Source organism: Anastrepha ludens, chromosome 2 (assembly GCF_028408465.1).
Source record: "Anastrepha ludens isolate Willacy chromosome 2, idAnaLude1.1, whole genome shotgun sequence".
Lineage (NCBI taxonomy): Eukaryota > Metazoa > Arthropoda > Insecta > Diptera > Tephritidae > Anastrepha > Anastrepha ludens.
The window spans coordinates 172,761,956-172,787,777 of record NC_071498.1 but is presented as its reverse complement, the minus strand read 5'-3'; the positions used below and the strand labels follow the sequence as shown (position 1 = coordinate 172,787,777).

Sequence of the window (25,822 nt, the reverse complement as noted above, 5' to 3'; positions counted from 1 at the left end):
TTGCAGCTGTGTTAGTAGCCAACTCAGCGGCCAATGAACCGACCGGATATCTTCGTGAGGTCTGCAAATACCGTAAGGGGAAATTGGTGAGTAGATTATGAGATTTGTCTGCTAATATCCGACTACTTAAACATATTATAAAGCACCTTGAAGATTATTGACTTGGACATAAATGAAAGTGAGTTTTGCATGCAGGCAGAAGGTCACAAATTATTAACGTTCGAATGGTGGTCTAGTGCAGTTGATAAAATTGAGTATGTACGCGATTATATGAGTATAGGGACAAGATCCTAAAGAGATTTTTACATTAAGCTGGGGAAAAGAAATCCATTATTTTTGCGTAAAATTTTTGCGCAAATGGCGTAAAACTGTTTTATGGTCGATCTTTAGCTCCTGGGCGATGCTGCGACTACTAATATGCCGGTCAACTTCGATTATTTCTATGATTTTATTGACATTTTCTTTAACACCAAAAATCCCTGAAATTTACGAAAAAAATCGCAAGTAAGTAGCTGTTACTGTATCACCTCCAGAAACACGATTCACAATTCCAGTGGCTTGCAGCCTGGCTTGCGTTTTCACCTTTATCAGAGAAAAACTGTAAAATGTACCGAATTTTCTCTTTGTTGACTGCCATTTTCGACACCCAGTGAGTCAAAACTGATGGGACAAACGAACAAAAACAGCAAAAGATTTTTTTTAGTGTAAAATGTCACCTTGTCAACGAGCATAAATTATTGAGAAAGTAGTGATTTTTTTTAATGAAATTTATTTTTCTCTAAACTAATATTTAAATTCTCTCAGAATGGTTTTCCGCTTCTTCATTAAATCAAAGAAGTTTTTCAATTTTCGCCATGACAGTCTGTTTATGCTTCTTATTGGAGTTGGGTAACCACGTTTTTGAGGAAGTTTCCATGAAATCGATGTGGTTCCTTAGGCGACAGCCTGGCGAAATGTTTGTTTTATCTGCAAAATACTCACTAAATTTCACAAGTGGAGGGATCTTCTTACTTATAGGAAGAGTATAAAACATCAATAATACAGATACAAATATCCTTTCTATGCCACTGAATCTGAGCAGTTATACTTCCACGGCTTAATTATAACATTGCGCCCTAAAAATGCCCTTTTTCCCCCGCATTCGCTAGAGCAAGGCTTTGATGCCATGAGAACAAGTAAAATTCATTCTCCCAAACTGGAGGATAATTTTAGATTTATCAAAGAATCTGGCAAACTCTCAAAGGTCTAACTAACTCCATTCCTATATTTTATTCTATATTTTTCCTTCTGTTACTTCTTTCCTTTCCTCCTTAATTTTCTACCCTTTCACTTTTTAGAGCTTTAAATACAATGGGCCTTTTAGACTGAGAATTTTAGGAGTTACCAAATCTCTCGGCACTTCTTGGCTCGACCATTAAAATTTCAAAAAAAAGAAAAAATAATAATAATAATAATAATAAGCCAGAAAAGAGTTTATATGCACATGAAATTATAGATTTTATTTATTTATTATACATAAATTAAGTTATAAGTCCCCTAACTTCAATACGTAGGAGCAGGCCACTAATTGCTAGACACAAAGGCAGATATTCTCTTGCCAAAATTGAGCACGCCAGACGTATACCCATCTCTCTCCTCTCTGAAAACAGAACTAACTAACTTATAAAAATTATCCTTACTCTACTTATATAAGCGTCGAATATATAAATAAAGCTTCCGATATGTAAAGATTTTTCCACAGCAGCTTTTCTCGACATCTCTCAAGTTTTTGATAGAGTACAGTGACTTACTTTACAAAGTAAAAAAATTAAAGCGAATGAGACGAAATCGGCTAAAGTAACATTTAGAACCCTACTCGAACACTGTTATCCAGTCAAGTTCCATGACATTGAGATCCCACAATCAAACGAATTTAAGTATTTAGGCTTCCTCCTGGACTCAAAAATCACTTCGAAAACTCTCATCCTCACCAAAAGAAAAGTATTGGGTTTAAAATTTACTTCTACCAACTGTCTCTACAAAACAAAATTCTCTCATACTCGTATAAATCCATTCTTAAACCGATTTGGACATACGGCATCCAGCTATGGGGTACAGCAGTCAACTAAAATATCGAAATACTACAGAGATTTAAGTCTTAAGTACTCAAAATGATGGGGAGTGTGCAAAAGAATGCTTGTATTGCCCTCACCAGAGCATGTAGAACTCATCCCAGTGCTGCTATTAACGTCGTTTTGCACTTACTTCCAATACATCTTCTCGTTATTTCCATCGCTGATCAAAGTGCAATCAGGTTGACCTCTGACCAAGTGTAAGGAAGATGGTTTCTGAAGGAAACCACTCAAGGAACATGGTAGCATTTTCAGGCAGTTAACTCCGCAGTTTTAGAATTTCGTACAAATCTTTTCATCCGCAAACTGGAGTTTGAGGGTCGTGATGGGACAATCTCTCCAAGTAGGCAGGATTGGGACGAAGGGAAAATTTATACCGAGACTACTACCTCTGTCTTCACTAACGGTTACAAGTTGGAATCGGTAGTCGGTTCAAGGGTTCTGTCTAAATCAGCCAACTTATCTATTTCGCTTTAAACTGCCGAATGCTGCTAGTGTTTCTCAGGCAGAAGTCTTTGCAATCCTGCAGGAAGAACGAGGGAGATATTAAATCTCTGGGTATGCATGTAACATTACTCTACTCTTGACTCCAGGACATAGAAACACAGAGGGAAATGATGCGCTTGCAGGAAGGGAATGAATTGGTCTCAGAGACCATCTACCCAGTTATCGGCATCCCTCTGACTGTTATTAAGCTGCACAACTTATGTCTCTTTATATGGTATTTCCAAAACCCTTTGGCCCCAGTACCCAGATGGAGGACTCAGAAAGTCCAGGGGGATCCACGCCAATCAATTTCTAAACTGACGATCGGCACTCACATAGAAAGGCTGGGTTTACCATACAATACCTATTGCAGTAGCTGTGAGACCTTTCAGAGAAGGAGCCTATTGAGTACTTTCTCTGTAAATGTCCGGGTTTAGTAGCTAGGCGATTAAGGTCACTGGGAGGACCGCTCGAAGTCTCATAATGGTATCAAAATGGCACTTTAGTGCTACTTGGTGAGTGCCAGAGTGGCATTTCAACCATCTCATCTACCTACCTAAGTATATATATAATTTTTCTTTAAATAAGTTTTCAAATAGTTAAAATGTTAATTAACAGAAGCAATGCAAAATAGAGTTTGTAAAAAAAATCAAAATTCAAATCACTTCTTGATTTCTTCCTCATTTGATCCTTTGTGATCATTCATATATCTGACGACTTCAGCTGCATGCCACTTATTGACCAGCTTCTATTTCTTTTTATATTAATTCAAGCTACAACCGGTGACCGAGCATCGTCAACGACTGCATGCGCTGCGCGAACAGATGCGCATCCGCTCCGCATTGCGCGGCCTCGAGATAGACGCTTACATTTTGTCGCCCTACGATGAGCACATGAATCTCGAAATGGCCGAACGTGATCGACGTCTGCATTATCTAACTGGCTTCACAGGCATAGGCGCCTTTGCGGTTGTCACCGCTCATGCCGCCGCAATATGGGTAGATAATCGCTATGTACAGCAAGTCGACGCGGAAATCGACTGCGAATGGGAACTCTATCGGATGAATGCAACTGTAACTATAACAACATGGCTTTCGGTGAGTTGTGTTAAGCTTGTGAATTTTGAAAAAAAAGATCACTAAATACATATATTTGGCACTTAATTTACTTTGCTTGCAGTCTAAGTTGTATGCGAATCAACGAGTGGGTGCCGATCCGCATCTGGTGCCACATCATCTGTGGATACGTTGGGAGCGGGAGCTGGCGAACAGATTGCTGTCACTCGATAAGGTTAATAACAATTTGGTAGATATGATTTGGGTAGATCGTCCGAGCCCAACAAATTTCACAATACGGGTGCAAGTGCTTCAGTTCGCCGGTGAAAGGTGGGAGAGTAAAGTGGAGGAGTTGCGTTCAAAGCTGCAAGCGTACAGTTGTGATGCCATGGTCATCACATCGCTGACAGAGATTGCCTATTTGCTGAATATACGCGGTCTGGACATACCCTATACACCAGTGGTGAAGGTGAGCTGACCGTAATTGGTGCGAATTGCTCTCTATTTGCTCATTCTGGTGGTCTCTTTTTAGTCATATCTCGTGGTGAGCCATGACGAGATTTTTTTCTATGTTGATTACAGCAAGATGACACAGGGTGTTGATTATCATTTGCACACCGATTGCTACAATGAGCGCTGCGTGAAGTAAGAATTTCTTAAGAGTCCGTTTGCTATGCTTCACCCTCTAAATTTGCCCTTTTCTCTCTCTTGCAGAATCAAAGAGTACTACAAAGTCTGGAATGACTTAAGAACATACGCACAGATTTGGAAACGCGTACTAGTACCGGGTCCTTGTGTGCAGGAAGAGGGTGCATCTGAGGCCGTTTTCTCTGCAATGCCGAGTAACATAATTTACATCGAGGCTTCGCCAATAATCTTTATGCGCGCACAAAAAACGCCCGAAGAGCAACGTGGCATGCGTGAGGCGCACATACGTGATGCGGCAGCCATCTGTGAGGCGATGAGCGTTTTGGAGAACCGAGTGAGTATAAATGTGACTTTCAATGCAATTCACTTTTTTAAGCGCTCGCATTCGCATGCAGTTTTTCATCGAACAATGGACCGAGGAGAAGGTGAAATATGAGATCGATCGTTCGCGGCTTTCACAGAGCAATGCGCGTGGCCTCTCCAAGCGCAGTGTTGTGGCTTTTGGTGAACATTCCGCTCTGCCATATTACATCTCGAGTAATGTCACCGACATTGAAGTGACCGATCAGAGCTTATTGGTCATCGAATCGGGTGGTCAATATTACGAAGGTACAACGGATGTTTCGCGTACTTTCATCTTCGGAGAACCGACAGCCGCTATGAAACACGCCTATACGAATGTGTTGGCGGGCATGTTGGAATTGTCGAAATTGCGTTTCCCCTCAAACTTGCGTGCATCGGGTGTGGATGTTTTGGTGCGTCGTCTAGAATGGGAGGATATGATTGATTATCCGCAGACCACTGGAAGTGGCATAGGCGCTTACGGAGCGGTGAGGGAGCGTAAGTTCAAGTATAGCAAAACGGTAGTGTTAAGCGTGTGAGAGGAAAATGTTTAATGGCTACCCTTTTTTATAGCCCCAATATCAATAGCGTACGGACAGGAGGGTTCACATCATTTTCATGAGGGTTATTTCTTTTCAAGTGGTGGGTGTTTTATGGGCTATAATTTATTTTCTTTTACATTCTAATTTATTTTTGAACACTTCCAGAGGCTGGTTTCTATCGGCCGGGTGAATTTGGTGTACGACTGAAGAATGTGCTAGAAGTGGTGGACACCGGTAAAGTACATCCGAATGGCATGAAATTTCTGGAATTCCGACAAGTGAGTTTGGTGCCTTTCGAGCCCAAGCTAATCGATCCAACGCTCTTAAACGCAATGGAGGTAAGACACGTATTGAACTCCTTAGCAAGCACAAATTTCGATTCTAATAATGGCCATTTTATCGTAATATTACCAAACTACCCAGCCACCGTTTTAGAGCAGCCCTTCTGAGCTCATATAACCGAACTTTTCTTACCTCATATAAAGGCTGCTTATAACAGGTTAAAGGAATCGAGAAAGATACAGTTATAAAGAGCTATCAATTTAGAGGTGTCTGACTTTGAATTGAAAAAAAAAACAACGAAAATTCTTTATTATTTTTGTGTAGAATCATTCATAACATTTATTTTCTAAAAATAATCGCTTTCAAATGTTGGGCGCAACTGCGCCGTAATTCGGTCATCCGTAAACACGTATTATGAATTACTTGCTGGCGGCCTTCGGTACTTCAGTCGGCAACTCGCGAACAACTTTAGTAATGTTGGCTTCTCATACCTCAATCGAAGCTGGTTTATCCACAATGCATTTAGATTTTGCACACCCTCGCAAATAAAAGTCCAAAGGTATTATATCATACGATCTTGGTGGCCAATCCACTGGTCCGAGACGAGAGATAAATTGATCAGCGATACGACGACACAGTAAATCATTGTTTCAAGGGCTGTATGGCAAGTAGCGCCATCTTATTGTGGAGACCGCGGGCTTCAATTTCCGCTATCAAAAAGTCGACGCGATAGTGTGAGCCATTCAGTGTTACATTGGCGCCAGCCTCGTCTTTGAAGAAATATGGGCCGTTGATTTCTCCAGCCCATAGGTTGCACCAAACGGTTGGTTTCAATGGACGTAATAACTGTTCTGGAATGAGTTCTGTTTGATCTTGAACCCAAATGTGGCAATTTTGCATTTTAACATAGCTATCAAGCCAAAACTGGGCCTCACCGCCGAACGAAATTCGGGTCCCAAATGCGAAACCTCGGCCAGTTTTTCAAGCGCCCCACAACTGACATTGTTATGCTTTGGAAGATCAGCTGTATTTTATATACTTTCACACCAAGATCTTTGCGTAAAATCGCCCAAGTACTGCCTTAAGATAGGTCAAGTTGTTGAGATTGGCGTCGAATCGATTCTTCCGGGTCTTCGGCAAAACTCTCATTTAGAGCCGCAGTATTATCTTCACTTCGGGATGTATGTAGTTTAATCGGTCAAGTATAACCCAATAATGTGAAATTATTCTCAGTTTTGCCGATGATATGTCGAATAGTGCGTTCGGAAGGGGAGTTATGTACAGGTACACCATAAATTAGTCTGAGTGAACGATGAGCACTTTTCACAGCGCTTCGTTTTTCGTAATTGAACTAGTACGTTTTGTAAACGTTGCTGAGGCGTAAGACTTTCCATGATGAAACGTCGATGAATGTCGAAAAAACTATGTATTCAGTTTGACAATATTAACGCGGGATCTATCGAAAATTCCCTTTTGGAAAGGGGCCTCCAATCTGATCACACTTTACTGTCTTTTAGTGCTGAGATGATCGCTGAGTTGGTTTCATGAGCTTTACTTTTGAGGTAATGCCATATATAAAAGTCCAAAGGGGTAAGATCGGGCGACCGAGGTGGCCTAAATATGTCACCGAAACCGGTTATAAGTTGGTTAGTGAAGAAATTATGCACAATCGCCATGGGCTATTTGACTGTGTTCGGCGTGGCGCCATTTTGCTGAACCCATGTGAGTGTATTGAAGGAAAAATGTTCTCTCACTATTCGCAGAAAATTATCGCTGCACGTGCGCCGAATGCCGTAGCCGAATGGGTTGGTGCGTGACTACCATTCGGAACTCAGAGAGAATGTAGGTTCGAATCTCGGCGAAACACCAAACTTAAGAAAAACATTCTTCTAATAGCGGTCGCCCCTTGGCAGGCAATAGCAAACCTCTGAGTCTATTTCTGCCTTGAAAAAGCTCCTCATAAAAAGTATCTGCCGTTCGGAGTCGGCTTGAAACTGTAGGTCCCTCCATTTCTGGAACAACATCAAGACGCACGCCATAAATAGGAGAAGGAGCTCTCGGCCAAACACCCAGAAAGGGTTTACGCGCCAATTATATATAATATATGTATATATATATATATGCGCCCCTCGCGTATTGAAAAAAAGTGGACAATTTATTCCACTGCTTGACAATGCACATAAAACCGCAACTTTGGGATTTTGAAGTAGCTGTTGATGTTTTAATAGGGGGTTGTGTTCTTTTGGTGACCAATAACGGAAATTTCGCTTATTTACATTTCCATTTAAATGAAAATGGGCTTCATAGATGCAGAAAATGTCATCGTTAGGCTTAAGCGATCGCACGATTCGAATTTTGAAGAGATGAACTCGTAGATCCTTCCTCAATATTTCATGTGCAATAGGTTTTGGAAGCGCCAGTGCCGCCGCCCCCTTGCGCACGGGCTGACGCGGATTATCATGCAAACTTGTAGCTACGAGTTCAACATTTTCATTTGTTCTCGTTATGCGGCTGGAGCCTGGCCGTGGGCTATTTTTCACTGAACTTGTTGCCGGGAACCATTCTGCACCCATGAATGAATATAATTTTCGCATGGGGCATCACGTAAACGTCGAATATTGTACCGTTGACAAAATCTACGGTGAGCAGTTGCCCACTTATCATTGACCTATGTACGTCTCGGATTAGCGCTTTCACCCGTCTACTGCAACATATATAATATAATAGGGCTGTCACAGAGCTTTGTATCCGTTGCGGCAATGCTTTTGACTTACATGACGGATGTTTTGCTGTGCAGGCTGAATTTTCCAACTGTGGGACCGAAAATTCTCTCCTTATCCAGCATGGCATTGAAGTCGCCAAGCACGTTTTTTGTGCCTTGGCGGGGGCAGCGGTCATAGGAGCATTCCAGGCGCTCATAGAAGGAATCTTTCGTCGCATCGTCCTTCTCTTCCATCGGGACGTGGGCGCACATGAGCCAGATGTTGAAAAATCTTGCTTTAATGTGGATTATTGCGAGCCACTCGTTCACTGTAGTGAACGAAAGTATTTGGCGACGAAGTCTTTCCCTGTAAATCTAACACCGAATTTCTGCTGAATTTGCCCCGCCCGTCGCACCTCTTGAATATCAGTGCTTTGCAGCCTTTGCTCTCACGAGGACATTAACCAGCCGGGCAGAGGTACCATCCCCATTAAGGGGCCGGACATTCCAGGTGCATGTCCTCAAATCGTAATCCTTAGTTCGTTCGCAGTGGTCGTCATCAGAGTAAGCAGTTCTCATCCGTCTACGACCATGGGGTCCGACACACGAAGTGTAACTAATTAAAGGGGCCATACATTTAGTTTGGAAAATTATTTTTATTCAATTCAAAGTAAAAAATTTGTGAAAGTAATACAGAATTACGAATCAATTTACTTTTGCTCGATATGACCACCTTTTGCCTTGGCCTTGACTATGGCCTTGAGACGGTCCAGAAACAAATCGCAAGCTGCCCGAATGTGACTTGCTGGCATTTCGGCCCACTCGCGAAGAATGCCTTTTTTCAGCGCCTCGAGACTGGTGAATCTTTTAGTTCGGACCTTGCTCTCCAAAATGGCCCAAAAAGAATAATCCATCGGATTCGCGTCTGGTGAATTTGAGAGCCATTGTGTGGACGTTATAAAGTTCGGAACATTATTTTTTAGCCATTCTTGATTCATTCGAGCTTTGTGAGACGGTGCCGAGCCCTGCTGAAACGTCCATGGTCAGCCACCGAAGTGCTTGTCTGCCTATGTCTTCAAAGCAACCTCCAGAATACTTTCTCGATAATGTTTAACTTGACGACAGACCTCGATGAAAACGATGGTAACGATTGGGGAGCGCCCATCTGCGGTTACAACGGCACAAACCTTTAACTGTGGCGGGTGCTGCCTCCTGGTTGCCAATCGATGACTCATATTCTCATATGGACGATCGGTCAAATAAACTCTATCGTTTTGGGAGCTTACGAATTGCTCAATTTGAAAAATTTTCTCGTCGGAAAATACAAGGTTCGGAAATTGACCGCTTTCGGCCAAGCGAAGCAACTCCTTCGCTCTGTCAAATCTGACTTGTTGTTGCTTTGGTGCGAGTTCATGCGTCTTTTGGATCTTGTAAGGCTTAACTTTGAGATAATTTTTCCATCTGCGGCGATTGCTACGGTCAGATATTTTCAGTTCTTTCGCCACTTGATTGTCACTTCGCCGAGGATTTCGCTCAAGGCGCTTGTTTTCTTTTTGAACCATTTCACATGACGTTGCATAAAATCAGTCCATAACTCCAAAACAATTTTATTCACTGCTTCCGCCTAATTTCAGACACTTGTGGATTAACTTGTTTCTTATTTGATTTTCTTCTCTTCCCTAGAAACGTTACCTCAACGAGTATAATGCGAAAGTCCGGGAATTCGTGGGTGGCGAATTGAAGCGTCAGGGCAATATGCAGGCCTTCTATTGGATGATGAACAAGACGCGTCACATACGCGAGTACCTGCCTGAAGAGGATTACCGCGCGGCGCGTGGTGCAGGCAATCGAATGCGCAGTTTTCTGACGGTAACAGTGCCGGCATTGTTGTTGGGCATAACCGTGTTTGGCAGCTTCCTGAAATGGCTGCTCTAGTGAAATGTGGAAACGATAGTAGATAATAGACAATACACATTTTTCTGAAATTTATTAGTATTGTAGGTGGAAATAGGAAATAATGTAAATCCAAGACTAACATTAAATTTTTAGTGAAATTATTATTTAGTTCGTCAATGGAAATCAATACGTAAAAGAGATTTTGTGCAGATTAAAATATATTTATATATTTACATACATACGACTTGTTCTTAAGGGGACAAGTTTAACCGAAATGATGTGCCTAATTCTCACTGTGCTTAGTTTTAAGGCTGTAAATAAAATATGTGCTTGTAAGTGGCCATGTTGAAATGTGAATTCAAACTGAATGTATTATTTTTGTAATAAAAAACTAATTGAAAAAAAACAGTGAACGTTTGTGCGTGAAATTTAAAAATTAAGTGGTAATTACAGTGGGATAAATTAAGCTATTTTTTTTAAATTACTAAGTGGCTAGCCCACATCTAAGTCTGCTTTTTTGTGGGTATGTTGTGTAATAGTGAGGACATCGTGAAATACGACAAGTCCTACAGACTCCGATGGGTCTGCGTAATATGACCTGCGTGAGATATGATCGCCTCTAGAAATCAAACGTGTCAAACAATCCTGTAGTGCCGTAGTGCTTAAAGTACGAAGATGTCCAAGATTAACATCGTTTGAACAAGTTCTAATGGACTTGAAGACATTGGGTGTTAGAGGCTGAAGAACTCTTACCGAGAATCGAAATGCATTGAAACGAATCGTGAACGAAGCTAAGGCTCATCTCGAGATGTGAAGCTGCCCGATGTAGCTGCACAACACCTTCTTACTGCTTGGAGCGCCATCTGTATGTCAAATTTTTTTGGCAGAAGGATCGCACAGATGGTTGAGGACTTCGCTAAAGTGGTGTGTATGCGCTATTACCTGCCCGCATCCTCTTGTTGGCGCTACTTGATGCAATGTGTAACTGTGTCCTTTTCTTGGTTTTTCCTTATTTTTAGCAGCCACAATGCAAATAATGCGCTGACTATTGTACGGGAGTAAGGATGTAAAGGATGGTAAGGATAAGTTTTGGGTTAGAGGAATGAGATTTTTTTAAATTTGGAAAAGCGCGAGGACCGTGCTTTACGTGGGTTTCGAATCCACTTAAACTTGCATTTACGCTAGACTACCGAGTCCGCCAGCGGTGAATGATAAATGGAGAAGTAAAAATATATCTGCTTAACGGGCTACATACGTCCAGAATTTTAAAAAAATCGAGTTTTTTTACAGATTATTATTCTCTATAGTTTAAGGCATATTTCTGTGGAAGTCGATTGTAAAAATTCCCCATAGATACAAAGTTATGGTAGAAAATGTAACTGCCCGACGAGAGTTTGATGCGCACAGGTAGCTGTCCTTCGCTTGAGGCCGCTGACCGTTACGTTCAGAGCCTTTCAGCCTGTCGCTTCTTTTCTTATTCTAAAGTATGTATAGGGAGTGTGAGAGTACGTTTAGGGTCGATATGCCAAGGTTTATGAAACTAAAGGTTACTTGTTTTTGATCATTTGAAGCGAACAGTTGTGTGCCTTATTTGTGATTTTCGAAAATATTAAAACGTCGTTGTATAGATCGTAAAGGCAGTAAGAGTGAACGATGTTCACGTCCTAGAAAGAAGAAGCCTCCTCAGAGGCCAGATCAGGTGGAGAGTCAAACCAAACACACTAGTTCGTCTGCAAAAAAATTATCAGGAGAATTACATGAGGTTTCATTCGACCCAAGGTACTCATATTGCATTTTACAGATCACTGCGGTTTTTACAGCCATTTTTCGTAGGCCAGAACATCTCGGCGACTGGTAAAAAATAAACAACAGCAATTGCTTACCGATCAGAAAGGCATACAATATGAAGTTGGAATGGGAGATTAGACGCTAGTAAACAAAATAAGTTAAAAACTTCGTTTCAAGTTCTGGCTTTAAATGCGCGCGGCCTCGAGCGAAATGCACTTAAGAGTTTGAACTTATTTTTCTCGAAACTACTTTTTCCGGCACGGTCTGCATGATAACTCATACAGTTTTTAATATTTTTTGATGCGGTTTTTTTAATATTCAAAAGTGTTTTCTGTATATTTTGTAGAGTCGGATTTTTGTAATTTTTATTAAAAAATTTTATAAACATAATTAAAGTGTGACATTGATTGTAATGACGTAAAACGCATACTTTTTTTAAAATGCCGTAAATTACAAAATTTTTCGAAATTAAAAAATCCGGGTCGACAGACTATAACTTGCAAGCTTTTTTTTACTTTTTAAAATCCATCAACATTTCAAGGAAAAATGATGCAGACCGTGGATCAACTTTATTCCATTATGCTGCTGATCACGTGAATTTTTATATACTAATTTTTGAAAAGAAAAATTAAAATACTTTTTTTTATAAAGTTTAAGTACCAATAAACAACGTATACAATTTTTATATATTCATTTCTATTCTTATCCCTTCTAAAAATAGTTATTCTTTTAGCGCATTTCTGGCGCTGCAGGACGTATGTAACCCCTTAAGCGACTTCCGCTTAATTTGATTCCCGCTTGTAATTATTTTATATTAGAAAATTTTATTTTTGGCCGTTGCTAGCCATTTTCTTCCATGTAAACGAATTGTTGAACGTAATTTGTGTGGAAAAAAAGGTAACACTGACAGAATTTTTTTGTTTTTTAATATTTATTTTATATTTATTAAAAATTGAGTTGAAAATTTATCATGATTATGTTGCTCGGCGCGATATCGCCAATCTGCTCCCTCAGAGCATTTCTTTGCGCGAGCCATCTGTCGCAACTAAAAAAAGTATGTTTAGCATCATTGTTTGGTGCTTCGCAGTATATGCACTTGGAATCGGTTACCTTGCCCATCGGTTAGGTATCTCCGGAAGTATTTGCGGCCCGGAACTGAGTTAAGAAGTAGTTAACTTCCCCGAAGTTCCTTTGGAGCCATTTGCCAATTGATGAAATAAGTTTCGCCACCCATCCCTCACTCGGTTCAGTGTCTCATCGGCTTTGCCACTGCTGGATGGTTTGGCATTTCCATTCTGAGAAGCTAGTAATGACGTGTTTCTTCTTGGAGTCCCACGTATCCATTCGTTCCCGGACCGTGAGGTCGACGAGTATCTGTCCGCTGATCACTAAAAGTGCTGCACCTGACACAGTGCGGTAGGGTGAGGCAACTCTGAGTGCCGCTGTTCGTTGCACAGGCTCCAATGCTTTGCGCTTGGCTTTGCAGTTTAGCACAATTCCCATACTTCGCTGCCGTTCGCTGGAGAATTGAGTTTGTGGCCGTCATAATTAGCTTTCTTTTGCTTTGTGTTGGCCCATCGATATTTGCCATTAGTCTGCTCAGCATTCCCGTAACCTTTGCTGCTTTGATAGCCGCATGCCGTATCTGGGCCCAGAAAGCTGTCGACTCATTCATTAAACCCTCCGCATAATCCACCAAATGGATCCACTACATCATTGTTACCTGCATCTGTACTTCCACGACAAATATCAGTCTCCAAGGCCGAAGAAAGTCGGTGATAATAATCAACACTTCTTTCACGTGATCTTGTGTTGAAAAGAACTCCATTTAAACGCCCATTATGATGACTTACTTTGCGCTTAAATTACTTTTGACACTAACGTGTTAGGTGTTCAACGTTTACTTGTTGGCTGACTGAGAAATAGAAACGTACACAAAAAAGGGAAAAGAAACGATACCAGAACCGGTTAATACAGTCTTCGTCATTTTTTTTGACATGAAAGTATGTGCAAAACTACGAGTCGTAATTACTCAATAAACCGTATAGTCTCCATCGTTGTCGAGTATAGCCTGACATCCATCCTCTCGGCATGCTTTGAACCAGCTTTTCTGCATAACTCGTCGACAGAGCACCAGAGTTGCTTTAAATCGTGGACTGGCTTTCCGGCAAGATGCGTTTTCATAGTTCCCCATACATTTTCAATGGGATTGGCGTCTGAGGACTGAGAAGGCCAGCCCATTAATGTGACGCCATTTGCTTGTTTTGTTGTTTCTCAATGTATTTTTCTGAGAGCAGTGGCTTTGATGATGTGAAACGGTAGGATATGTTACCCTCCTTCAGTTGACGTTCAATGGTGTTGATACTCACATCTATTGTAGAGTACCTTCACTTCACTTTCAAACTTCTTTCGAATTCTTTAAATATAATATATTTTTAATAGGTAAATGAACTCAAACTTAAATTATGTAAACCATTTCAATGTCAATGCCATTGTTGTCAAATAAACACTTTAATTTCAATGACGAAATTCTTTTCCTTTTTTTTTGAAACCCAAAACATAAGTAAACATATGGCACACACCAAATACATTTTTTCGGTCATGTGATACCTCACTCCAAAGCAAAACCATAGCTCAAGTAAGTCTGCCTAAGCAAAATTTAAGTCAGCCTAAGCAAAATTTTATTGTATAGTATTTTTATGAATTTATAATTTTGTTATTGATTTTTACTTGTAACAATGTTTAGTTGTAATTATTTATTTTATTGATGAGAAGACAAAAAAAAAGTATAAAATAAAGCCATTCTATCAGAAGGCGGGCAATTCAGTTTTAGCCTGGTAGTTGGAAGGCAGTCATTTGCCCTAACTAAATACAAAAAAATCTTTTATTTAGTCGGCAGGTTTGCTCTAAAGCTCTTCCCGGATAATAAAGACTTCTCATGGCGAACCTTTAGTCGGCAGGTTTGCTCTAAAGCTCTTCCCCGATAGTAAAGTAATCTTTTTAACAAGAACTGATTGTGCTTGGCGTAGTCGCAAAGAAGGGTTCCGCTTAAAAAGTTGGACGATCACTTTATCCTGCTTTTTTGTTACTCGTTTCAAGCCGTGGTCGGAAAAGTCATCAAGATTTTTGTACACTTTATACCGCTGATTTCACATCACAACAAACTTTTTTGATTTTTTAATCATTTTTGCAGCCGCGGCGTAAGATAATTTCGGCTACAGACATGTCAAAATACCGCCATTCGGACAGCGACCGGTTGCATCCTGATGTCCCCCATTCAACACCTGCATAACGAGGCACAAATGCTCTCAGTAGTGGAGCATAACAAACTGCTCAGCAAGCAGTTCCTGCTTGGATGTTACCGCAGGTTTCACCCCTGCAGACACCTGCTTGAGCCTGAGCCGCCTCCCAGGCACGTCAGGAGACACCTTTTAGACTACGCTGACGAAATCCAGGACAAAACTGACCGCAACCTACTGGACCGCACAGTATTTAGACAGTCAATAAACGACATCCACCGGGAGACCGTCACCACCTTCATGAACTCCCGTCCTGTGAATGCCGTAATCGGAGTCCAACCACCACCTATTGCAGACGAAGAGCTCCAGCTTCCCCGCGAGACTCGTGTAACACTGCCACAACTACGTTCTGGATACTGTAGCAGGTTAAACTCCTACATATCCAGAATTGCCCCCGATATTCCAAACACATGTCCGGCATGTGAAGGTACCCGGACGACACTAACCACCTCTTCACATGTCCCCTAAAACCGACTCATCTAACACCCCTCTCCCTCTGGACCCAACCTGTCGAAACAGCATGTTTCCTGGGCCTACCCCTAGATGAGCTAGACGAAGACGACCGGTGATATGCCCTACACTGACAGGGCTATCATTACTGTTAAAATAACAACAATAATTTCGGCCCTTTCGAATGCGTGCATAAAAATACCGCCTCAAAAAGCTTCGCGTACTTCTTACTCATTTCTGTTTGGTTGCGTTTACGGAAAAGTTTCGAACGACACTAACCTGAGATAGCTTTGGCGTCGTAGCCCTTGAGTGGGACTATTACGCAAAAAGCAGAAGGAAATATATTTTTAAGTTAACTTTTTAAATACTTTTTCTCGTCCTGTTCAAGGGTATTTTATAAAAGGTCGATAGAAAATTAAATTTTAGGAAGCTACCGGAAAGCTCAAGTCGTTAGCTATAATAGAAATATGTTAAATTCACGTCCAAAGTCGACGCGCACCATAAATTACAGGAGCAGCTTAACCGAATACCTAACCAAAAACAGCATCTTCGATTAGTAGTTTTCTGCTTTATTATACTTCTATTCATACTATTGGGCATACAAATTTGATATATTTCTTAATAACTATTTCCCTTAGCCCGCTTCACTTTACACCTTATAATCGTTTACTGTTTTAATTACGACATTGGAATTTTGTAGGATGATACACTCTGCCGCAGTGAACACCAGCTCCACTTTCATGGACTGCTTGGTTTGCACGAAACCGTTGCGTGAAAGCTTAAACTTTCCCACTTTCGGATGAATGATGTCGATATAGACAAAAAGAGCTGGTCGCTTTACCATAATTTTCAAGGTGTAGGCGTTCTCGTAGGTCTTGCCATTGTCGACGCAGTGCTTCCATTGTAAATCAAACTAAAAGAGAGCGAAATTAGTTACAAAAAGAATCAGAAAATTGCTTTGACCACTCACTGTGAGTTCGGGATCGCTAATGCCCTGTGCTTTATTAATGGACGACGGAAAGTAGTAGGTCGAAGAGAGCTCCTCAGTTGCACTATGCAGCACAAATTGCAAGAAGGTATTTTTCTCGGTGGTAGTATTTGTGAAGATTTTGTCATTGGCAAGTGTCTGAGCGTTAACAACAGCATTTTTTTTCTAAATCGGTTTATGAGCGGTTATAAGGGAATTTTGTATTCAAATAATGCGCGCAACTTACCAAGAAGACATCAAATGTGGTGTAATTCGTAGCCGTCAAGTTGTCGTATTTGAATAGTTGCACTGTGATGCGCATACCTTCGGTGCTGACTTCGACTTGATCGCAGGCCACTGTCACATTGATGACCCCAGTGGTGGAGTCAGGTGTAGCGATGAGTGTAATAGGCGCCAAAAATTCTTTAGACCAGTAATAGGCGAGCTGATGGCGATGATAGATGATGAAAGAGGTTTGTTATTTAATTTAAGTGAGAAATATTTCAACTGTCTGCCTTTTACCTTATAATTGCCGTAAAAGTCAATAGTGGACCACGAAGGTGCCACCCAGACATCATTCAATTGCCAATAGAGCGCACCCATTGTGCGATGTTCCGAGTTTCGCAGACTACGATACCACTCCGTTTGGACTTTAAGAGCCATTGCTTGTGCGATTTGGCTGAAATAAATGAGAGCATCCGTGTAGCGCGCGTCTTTCGTGACCGGCAGCGGTAAGTTCGGGCGTATCAGATTCACAATCGGTAGCATTGCCATGGGATGGTGTTGACGATGACGCATTAATTCCATTAAATTCTCGCCGCCAGCCATGCTGCGTTTCCAAGACTCTTTGCGCGGCAAACTCTGAAAGCCATACTGGGAGGCAAAGCGAGGTGTAGGATAGATGTTGACATTCCAGCCGTTTTCGTGCACCACAAAGTAATGTACTAAAAGAATGACAGAGAGAGGAAGAAAGAGAGAGCGAGTGAGAGAGTGAGAGAAATCAGCATTTACTATGATTTATAAAGCACATCAGCTTACTATCGCCATATTGCGCGCTTTGTGGATCAGGCGCGAGGTAGTTGAATTTTTCTTCACGTTTCCCTACGGATGGTGAGGACATCAGTGGTGGTATGCGTGCCGCATGTTGCAAGGCTTTCAGTTGTCCAATCACGTTATTCAAATATAATTCGCGATATTCCTTTTCGAAACGTTTCTGTTCAACCAAAGTGCCATACCAATTTTGGGCCAAAGCCAATTCGTTCTCACTATTGGTCGCGTGCACGATCAAACTGGGATGATAGGCGATGCGACGCGCATTCTGCAGCACCTCGGTGCGTACAGAGGTGAGAAAGTCGCTATCGATAGGATACATAGCGCCAGCGAACATCATATCCTGCCAAATGAGCAAACCCAATGTGTCGGCGAGTTCGTAGAAAAGATCCGATTCATAAATGCCGCCACCCCATACGCGCAGCATATTCATGTGTGCCTCCTTGGCTGAGGTGAGCAAGTGTTTGACTGCGAGAAAGTGGAAGAGGAATGAGAGATGAAAAAATTAAAGGTAATACTTGACTTAAATATAAAAATAGTCTATGGGTGAAGTAAAAAGTTGTGAGAGTTTTTGTGGCCAGCTTTGTAGGCAGGCAATCGCCATAAGAAATTTGCCGTTCGGAGGCGGCATAAAACTGAAGGCTCCGCTAACTGTGGGAAAATATCAAAACTCATATCACAAAAGCGGAGGAGGAGCTTGTCAAAATAATCAACAAAGGATGTAAGTGCCAATTCTGCATTCTGCTTTTTCTTAATTGGCGCGATAACCGCTTACGCGATTTTGGCCGAGTTTAACAAAGCGTGCCAGTTGGACACACCCAGTGAAGCCAAATCTTTCTCCACCTGATCTTTCCAACGCAGAGGAGACCTTCCTCTTCCTCTGCTACCACCAGCTGGTCCCGCATCGAAAACTTTCACAGCCGGAGCGTTTGTATCCTTTCGGACGACCCAGCCAACGTAGCCGCTGGACCTTATTCGCTGCGCCAATTTTGCATTAGTTTGGGGAAAAAGAAATCCATTATTTTTGCGTAAAATTTTTGCGCGAACTGCTCAAAACTGTTTTATGGTCGATCTTTAGCTCCTGGGCGTTGCTACGGCTGCTAACATGCAGGTAAACTTCGATTATTTCTGTGGCTCTTTGTGCCATTCGAGACAAAAGGAATTGATGATGATGATGTTGATGAGAATATTTGTACCATCTAGGAAATATTGCAAATGATTGAGAAGGTAATAATCGCTTGATTTTAGGACTGAACTGTATATCGAATGCAATGGAATCTCCCACTCAGATAGGTCGTTTTGAACAAGCGCTTTGCTAATTGTGTTTTCCGGTGTAATATTCGCCAAGTTTGCTAATTTTGCTGGGATGCCATTTCTTACCTACGCTTAGGTTTAATTTTGGCTCGGTTCAAGCTATCAAACGCCTGTTTAAAATCTCCAAATAAGCAGTGTAAATTAATATTTTATTCCCAAAATTTTTCAAAAATCTGGCAGTTAGTGAAATATTGATCGACGGTGGATCTGTTACGTCGAGTTTCCGCATTTAGACTCACCTATACCTATCTTGTAGGTAAAGTAAACATTCTTCCAACATTCAAAAGTGATATTCTTCGGTAGTTACTACAATAAGTTTAGCCCCTTTTTGTGTATCGAAAGAGTTACGCAACGCAACACCTTTCTTATTTTTGAACTTCGCTTAGTCGCTTTTGGTTGGTTGCCTGCTTCAATTTGGTGAGTTGTTCACAGTAAAGGTCCGAATTGATCGAATTTGAGTGGATTATTCTCCTGTGATTACTTTGCGATTATGTAAGCTGATTCTCCGTGAATTAGGACTGATTTTTACTAGAAAGCGAGCTTCCTCTTGAGGCGAGCCGTATGCAAATGGCTCCGAACGATTTTCTGTTAATCTAGAGCTCTTGAGTAATGGAATAATTCCGCACATGACGCTTCCACTTGATGATTTTCTCTTGATTCTATCGATATTTTCAACGATTGGTTTACGAGGTGGTACTTACCTTCGAGATGGGTATTACCAGAACGCAGTCTTTGGAAGCATTGCGTTTTTGCTGAATTGGATAACGTATATATCTGCGTTGGAGGTTGTGCCGAGCTCCTCCTCCAATTTTTTGAATATTGTACTTTTTTATGTTGTTTCACGAATAGAGGGACCTAAACTGTAGGTTGTATGTTGTCTCCAAAAGGATGGTTTTTATGAGTAGCCTTCAAAGGTTTGCCACTATCTATTAAGTTGCGACCGCTATTATAAAAAAAATGTCCAACAATTTAATGCCTCATGCGCCCAGCGGGCTTGAACTTGGGTTCAATCAAATGGCAGTCACGAACAAAGACATTCGTCTTCGATGACCATTCATATCGTAAAAGTTCATAAATATAACAAAGTGTTTTAACCACCTGCTCCGACTTTTCACTTGGTCATAGTGCGAACTAAATAATGCTTCGTCTTCTTGGAGCTCTGTAATACACAACGGCATTGAACCCTAAGCGTCAACCATTTAGATTATCGTGAAGTATGTACCCATGAACAAAACTGATATTACCTGCCATGTCCGACCGGCTGTCGTAGATCCTCCCGTTATTAAGCGGAAGGGACTGTAGGCAGCTGGTTGGACTGATGATTGGCCACTTTCAATGGGCGAAGCCCATGGGAAAGGTATGCATCTCTTCAGCTTGTGGAGAGGACGATAAGACGGCGAACCATTTTCTATGTGTCTGCCCGGAACTCACTCGAATCGGCTGGAGGCCTTTGGTACTAATATGTTAAGAAACGACCACCTTGGCACCAAAAGATCTACTCAGATTTCTTCGGAGGTCGGGTAAGTTTAATGGAATTAATTTTGTCTGTGTGCTGTACCTGTTGTAGTACTAGTTGCCCCGACAAAAAAACAAAAAAAAAGTACGAATTGTCGTATGTCGAGTACTCATCGTGAAATATTACTCACTAAAGACGTCTAGCAGAATATAGACAGAACTTTTTACTTCCCTTAATATTTCAAAATACTCATAGAGACTTTCTACTAGTGGGAGAAAAAGTTATTGGGCACAACTTACGGCGCTTGGGATCTTGCATCTTCTCCGGCAAAATATGGGATGGCACGTAGTTGGCGCCTTTTATGAAAATATCCTCGCCATTAACGCGGAAGAAGAAAGTGTAGCCGTTACCTGCAAAGCGAAAGCACAAACTTTGATTAAATTCTTTTGTTTTTTACCTAAAAAAACATACGATTTGTCATCTCTTGTTCCACAAGTTCAACTGTACGAAATCCAACACGTATTGACTTCTGTGAGACGCTTGGCGAGTCTGCGACCGCGCCTTCTTTACTCAACCAGGCATTTAGGACAAAGTTAAAGGTGTACAGGTCTTGACTGCCATAGCCATTGGGCCACCAAGGTAACACCGAGTTCTGGCGGCATAAAAAGAGAATGTAAAAAGTTTTATTCCATTAATGTGAATAAAAAAATGCTTTCAGTTACCAAGGTAAAAGTTTGTGAAAATGTTATGATCGCATTTTTGTGTGAAACTCGCTGGTTCTTGTTGTCCTTAATGATGAGGGGTTCTTCCAATAGGCCACTGTAATTAGTTAACTTTTATTACATATCTTCCTTATCTAACATCATTTGTGAACTCACAAAGCGTAAAACTTCAGCTCTGCAAAGAAATCCTCTTGTCCACCTACGTCGAGGTGCGCTTGTATGTCAGCTTTCCAGTGAGTTTTCGTACGGCTAATAACTACGTCCACATCGCGTATGATAGCCACCTCGTAGCACTCCAAATTTACCGCTTTCCTGAAATATACGATTGGATTCAACGCTTGAAAACTTGAATGCTTGCCCGCTTTGCACTCACCAGATACCCATTGAAGGTGCCGCCAGCGCGAAATCCCATGCGAAGCTGGTTTGCATCTTTCGCAGCATATTAATGTTGCATTCACCTTGGAAGCGATCGGAGGGACAATTCGGCGGATAGTTGGTGCCATTGGCGGCAAAGTTCTCAGCACGTTTTTTTGCTGCATATATCGGCGAAAATAGTTGCACTTCGAGAATATTTTCTTCGCTTAGAAAGTCGGTTATATCGAAGCTGTAGCGCACGAACATATTCTCCGTGCGTCCAAGAACGCGGCTATTCAAACGGATTTCAGCAATCGTATCGATGCCGTGGAAGGTTAAATTGCAGAAATGTTTGGGTAAATGATTGCGTGAAACTGTGCCAATGGGAAGTGGAGAAGTAAGTTATAGGTAGGGAGTATATGCATAGGAATTCTATTAGACTAAGGGGAGGTTCTAGTCAAAATCGACCAAAAAAACCTTATTTTTTTGTATTGCTTTATTTTCATCCTTAAGGTCTTAAAAATGTGTAGGCAAAAGGATATTTCCCTATCTAATTGATTTTACGAGCTACAGCGTATAGACGAGAGAGCGCGTCGGCCGAAAAACCGGTAGAAGCGCGCGCTCGGAGCCGCTTCGTTAAACTTTAAACGCGTTTTTCTCGAAAAAACTTTTTTTTTGCGTACGGGGCGCGATTCCGCTTCAACGACTACACCGATTTCGACGTTTGGTGGCTCAAATGAAAACTTATTCAATTTGGGAGGCCTTCAGGATTCGTTTTTTGTCAAAAAAAATGTGTAGTATTGTTTTTTTTAACGTTAACACAAATAAAAAGAGGCATAAAAGGTTTTTTTTTCAAAGGGTCCCCATTTGTTTTATTAAAAATTTTTTCCAAAAAAAAAAACAAAATTACAAAATTTCGTTTTTAATATGTAAACTTTATCATACAAAATATGTTTGTTAAACATTTTTTAGGAAAAAAACATTTTTGTGATATAATTTTTAAAAATAATTTTTAACAAAAAAAAATAATTTGTCAGAAAAGGTTCTTTTTAAGTTAACTTTAGCCTACACAATTTTTCTGTAAAATTTTTGTTTTGGAAAATATTTTTTTTGGTTTGTATTGAAATACGTCCACCTTAGTTTTTTTCTTTTGTTTAAAAACTAAAAATATTTTCCAAATATTTTTTTTAAAGTAAATTTCATCCTATAAAATTGTTGATAAAACAGTTTTTTTCGTTAATATTTTAAATGTCATCACCTCAGATATTTTCTTTTTTCCAAAAATTTTGTACAAAAAAATAAAAATATTTTCCACAATTTTGTGTTTTTAGGAAATTTCATCCTACAAAATGTTTGAGAAAAAAATTTTTTTTTGTTTATTTCATAAATATCACCACCTCAGATTTTTTTTCCTTTCTTCAAAAAATTTTGTACAAAAAATAAAAGTATTTTTCAAACATTTGTTTTAAGAAATACACTTTTTCCTAAAAATTTGTTTTGTTAAAATTTTTTGAGAAACAATTTGTTTTGTTGTTTTTTAATTGCTACCACCTAAACTTTTTTTACCATATTCTTCATTTTTGCATTTTTGGAAGAAAAAAAAATTCCAAAAATTTTGAATAAAAAAAAATAAAACTTTTTTTTCCAAAATTTCGTTTTTTATAAGCAAACTTTATCCTACAAATAATGTTTGTTAAACATTTTATAGAAAAAAAATTTTTTGTGGTATAATTTTTAAAAATAATTTTTAACAAAAAAATAATTTTTCGGAAAAGGGTTTTTTAAGTCAACTTTAGCCTACAAAATTTGTTTGTAAAAATTTTGTTTTGGAAAAAAATTTTTTTTGTGTGTGTTTAAATACCACCTCAGTTTTTTTTCTTTTGTATAAAAAATAAAAATATTTTCCAAACATTTTTATAAGTAAATTTCATCCTACAAAATTTTGAGAAAACAGTTTTTTTGTTTATTTTTTAAATGTCTCCCTCAGATTTTTTTCTTTTTTTCCAAAAGTTTTGTACAAAAAATAAAAAATTTTCCAAATATTTTTTTTAAGAAATAAACTTTATTTCATAATTTTTTTAAAAATTTTGAGCCACCAGCTATTTTAAAAATATTTTTTAACAAAAAAATAAAAATATTTCAGAAAAAGGTTTTTTTTTAAGTTAACTTTAGCCTACAAAATTTTTGTGTTAACATTTTTTTTGGAAATTTTTTTTTTTGTTTGTGTTTAAATACGTACACATCAGTTATTTTCGTTTTTTCTTTTATAAAAAAAATAAAATTATTTTCGAAACATTTTTGTTAAGAAATAAATTTTATCCTACAAATTTTTTTGTTCAAAATTTTTGAAAAAGTAAATCAATTTTTTATCCCACAATTTCGTTTTTAATAAGTAAACTTTATTCTACAAAATAAGTTTGTTAAACATTTTAGAGAAACATTTTTTTTTTGTGATATAATTTATAAAAATAATTTTTACCAAAAAAAATAAAATTATTTCCGAAAAAGGTTTTTAAGGACTAACAAAAAAAACATTTTTCCAAAAAACAATGTTTACAAAAAAATTTGGTAGGCTAAAATTGACCAAATTTTTTTGTAAACTTTTTTTTTTTTGGAAAGTTGTTTTTTGTTTGTTTTTAAATACTTCAGTCTTTTCTTAATATTCTCTATTTTGGTATTTTTCGAAAATGACCAAAACAAAAAATTCGGAAAATTTGGAACATAAATTAAAAATATTTTTCCATTTTTTTTAAAAAGGAAGCAAAAACGGAATCCCACAAATTTAGAAAAAATGTTAAAAAGAACCGAAGATATTTCACCTTACAATACTGTACACCAAAATTGAGTAAATCTCAAAATGACTAAATTAATCAAAAAATACAAAATTGCAGCTTACTTCTTATTATACCCAAGTTAACCAATTTCTGGAAAAATGTTTTAAACTACATGCTCCACTTGGCATGTAATCGCTCTATTGTGGTTATATTATATTATATCTAAATCGGCAGTCAGAGTTTTGGAATTGAAAGGCCTTGGTAGCGCTTACTGTTTTTTTTCTTGTTGGAGATATTTATGCTTAAAAGCTTTTCTGAACAAATAAGCACTGATCCTGTAATCGACTCACAGGCAAGCCTATGAAAGTCTTAAGCCTCATCAATTTTGTTTTTGAATAACTTTTGAACTAATGAAAAAAAAATATTTTGAGTGATAGAAATCTTTATTTTGATCTTTACGCGCTCCGTTAAAAGTTTGTTTGTATACTTCAGCTAGTTCACAAATATCAAATATGATCGACGAATTTGCAAAAATTAAACGCATTCCGATAGGATGATTAATTTAGCACCACTTCGTTTATTTAACGTTTGGGCACACAAATCTTGAAATCGAGGAGAGTAACGCAGATCGACACAAATTTTTAACAAAAATGCAGACTACACTTTTCGAAGCTTTTTGAGTGTTGAATCCGTATCTGAACTCAGAATTAGACTACATATATTTAAAACTTGTCTTGCTGAGGCTACTCTAGGACCAGTTTCGAATTCAGCACAATAAGAGCCTTCGCAAAATTTAAGTCTACTACTTGGTGCTGAAAGTGTAACCAAATATTCTCGGTTAAAGTTTTCATATGGGCACTAACTCTATGGCCATCTTTCTAAGCATAGATTTTAGACCACATATTGAACGAAGACTCCCCCACAAGCCATTCTTTTCGCTAAGGACTAGACAATTAAGGGTAAGAAATAATTCATACAACCTTTGAATATTCGCGTATAAGTCCAGTTGTCAAGCGATATCCAACGCATGTTGATGTCATTGTAGGATTTCAATACGTCTTCGCCGTACAGTGCGCTATAGACGCCAGAAGGCAGATGAATGTTGCTCCTGCTAATGGCTGTAAGTAAGCAAAGGATGAACCAAACGTTGACGGGTTGCCTTAAATATTTACTTACTAAGATTTTGATTTGTAAGGCTCCAGTTAGCGTTGAGATCTACAATTTCCACTAATTCTGAGTGTGCAGCCAGGATAAAGCTTGCAAAGCTCAGGATGGCGAGGGCTGGATTCCTCTTTAAAATCATATTGCTCCTAATTTACTAAGGACACTTAAAATACTTAATACTAAAGCACAGATCACTTAGACTTTCAAATTATCACTACTGGTAAGCTGCTCAGAGCCGGCCCACTTATATACAGAAGAGGTTTGACTGAAAATATGGAATAAAACAGTTGTTGTGAAGCAGTTTGGTTCAGCGTAGTGCAGTTTTGAATGTGTGGAAAATATTTGAAAATATAAAAAAAACATTTTTTTTTCAAAGATTTGCAGATAGAACAGCAGGCTCAGAACAGCTGTTTCGCATATC

At 39.3% G+C, this 25,822-nt stretch overlaps 2 protein-coding genes across 2 annotated transcripts in view; one reads left to right on the top strand and one right to left on the bottom strand.

The window, feature by feature from the left end:
- The window catches only part of LOC128855864 (xaa-Pro aminopeptidase 2), a 43,695-nt gene extending 33,229 nt beyond the window's left edge, over positions 1–10,466 (top strand). The window contains exons 3-11 of the mRNA XM_054091076.1: positions 7–86; positions 3,371–3,694; positions 3,777–4,121; positions 4,185–4,297; positions 4,367–4,634; positions 4,696–5,140; positions 5,216–5,284; positions 5,350–5,522; positions 9,851–10,466. Coding sequence (XP_053947051.1) covers positions 7–86; positions 3,371–3,694; positions 3,777–4,121; positions 4,185–4,297; positions 4,367–4,634; positions 4,696–5,140; positions 5,216–5,284; positions 5,350–5,522; positions 9,851–10,102 — 2,069 coding nt within the window. The 3' untranslated portion in view covers positions 10,103–10,466. The remainder of the gene's footprint in view (positions 1–6; positions 87–3,370; positions 3,695–3,776; positions 4,122–4,184; positions 4,298–4,366; positions 4,635–4,695; positions 5,141–5,215; positions 5,285–5,349; positions 5,523–9,850) is intronic.
- Positions 10,467–16,148: 5,682 nt separating this feature from the next.
- Positions 16,149–25,604, bottom strand: LOC128860501 (beta-mannosidase-like). Its single transcript, XM_054098077.1, has 12 exons — positions 25,414–25,604; positions 25,218–25,355; positions 21,483–21,837; positions 21,266–21,421; positions 21,110–21,206; positions 20,859–21,039; positions 20,687–20,797; positions 17,606–18,085; positions 17,090–17,511; positions 16,815–17,012; positions 16,571–16,753; positions 16,149–16,513 (listed from the first exon to the last, which is right to left on the bottom strand). The coding sequence occupies exons 1-12, from the start codon at positions 25,538–25,540 to the stop codon at positions 16,250–16,252; spliced, it is 2,712 nt and encodes a 903-aa protein (XP_053954052.1). The 5' UTR covers positions 25,541–25,604; the 3' UTR covers positions 16,149–16,249.
- Positions 25,605–25,822: the final 218 nt, after the last annotated feature.

What these genes read in the sequence shown, in the direction of transcription:
- LOC128860501 (XM_054098077.1), bottom strand. Translation starts at nt 25,540, where the DNA reads ATGATTTTAAAGAGGAATCCAGCCCTCGCCATCCTGAGCTTTGCAAGC. An exon ending in GGAACAAGAGATGACAAATC is followed by an intron (nt 20,798 to 20,858) that starts GTATGTTTTTTT and finishes TTCGCTTTGCAG; the next exon opens with GTAACGGCTACACTTTCTTC. An exon ending in GATGCAAGATCCCAAGCGCC is followed by an intron (nt 18,086 to 20,686) that starts GTAAGTTGTGCC and finishes ACTTTCTCGCAG; the next exon opens with TCAAACACTTGCTCACCTCA.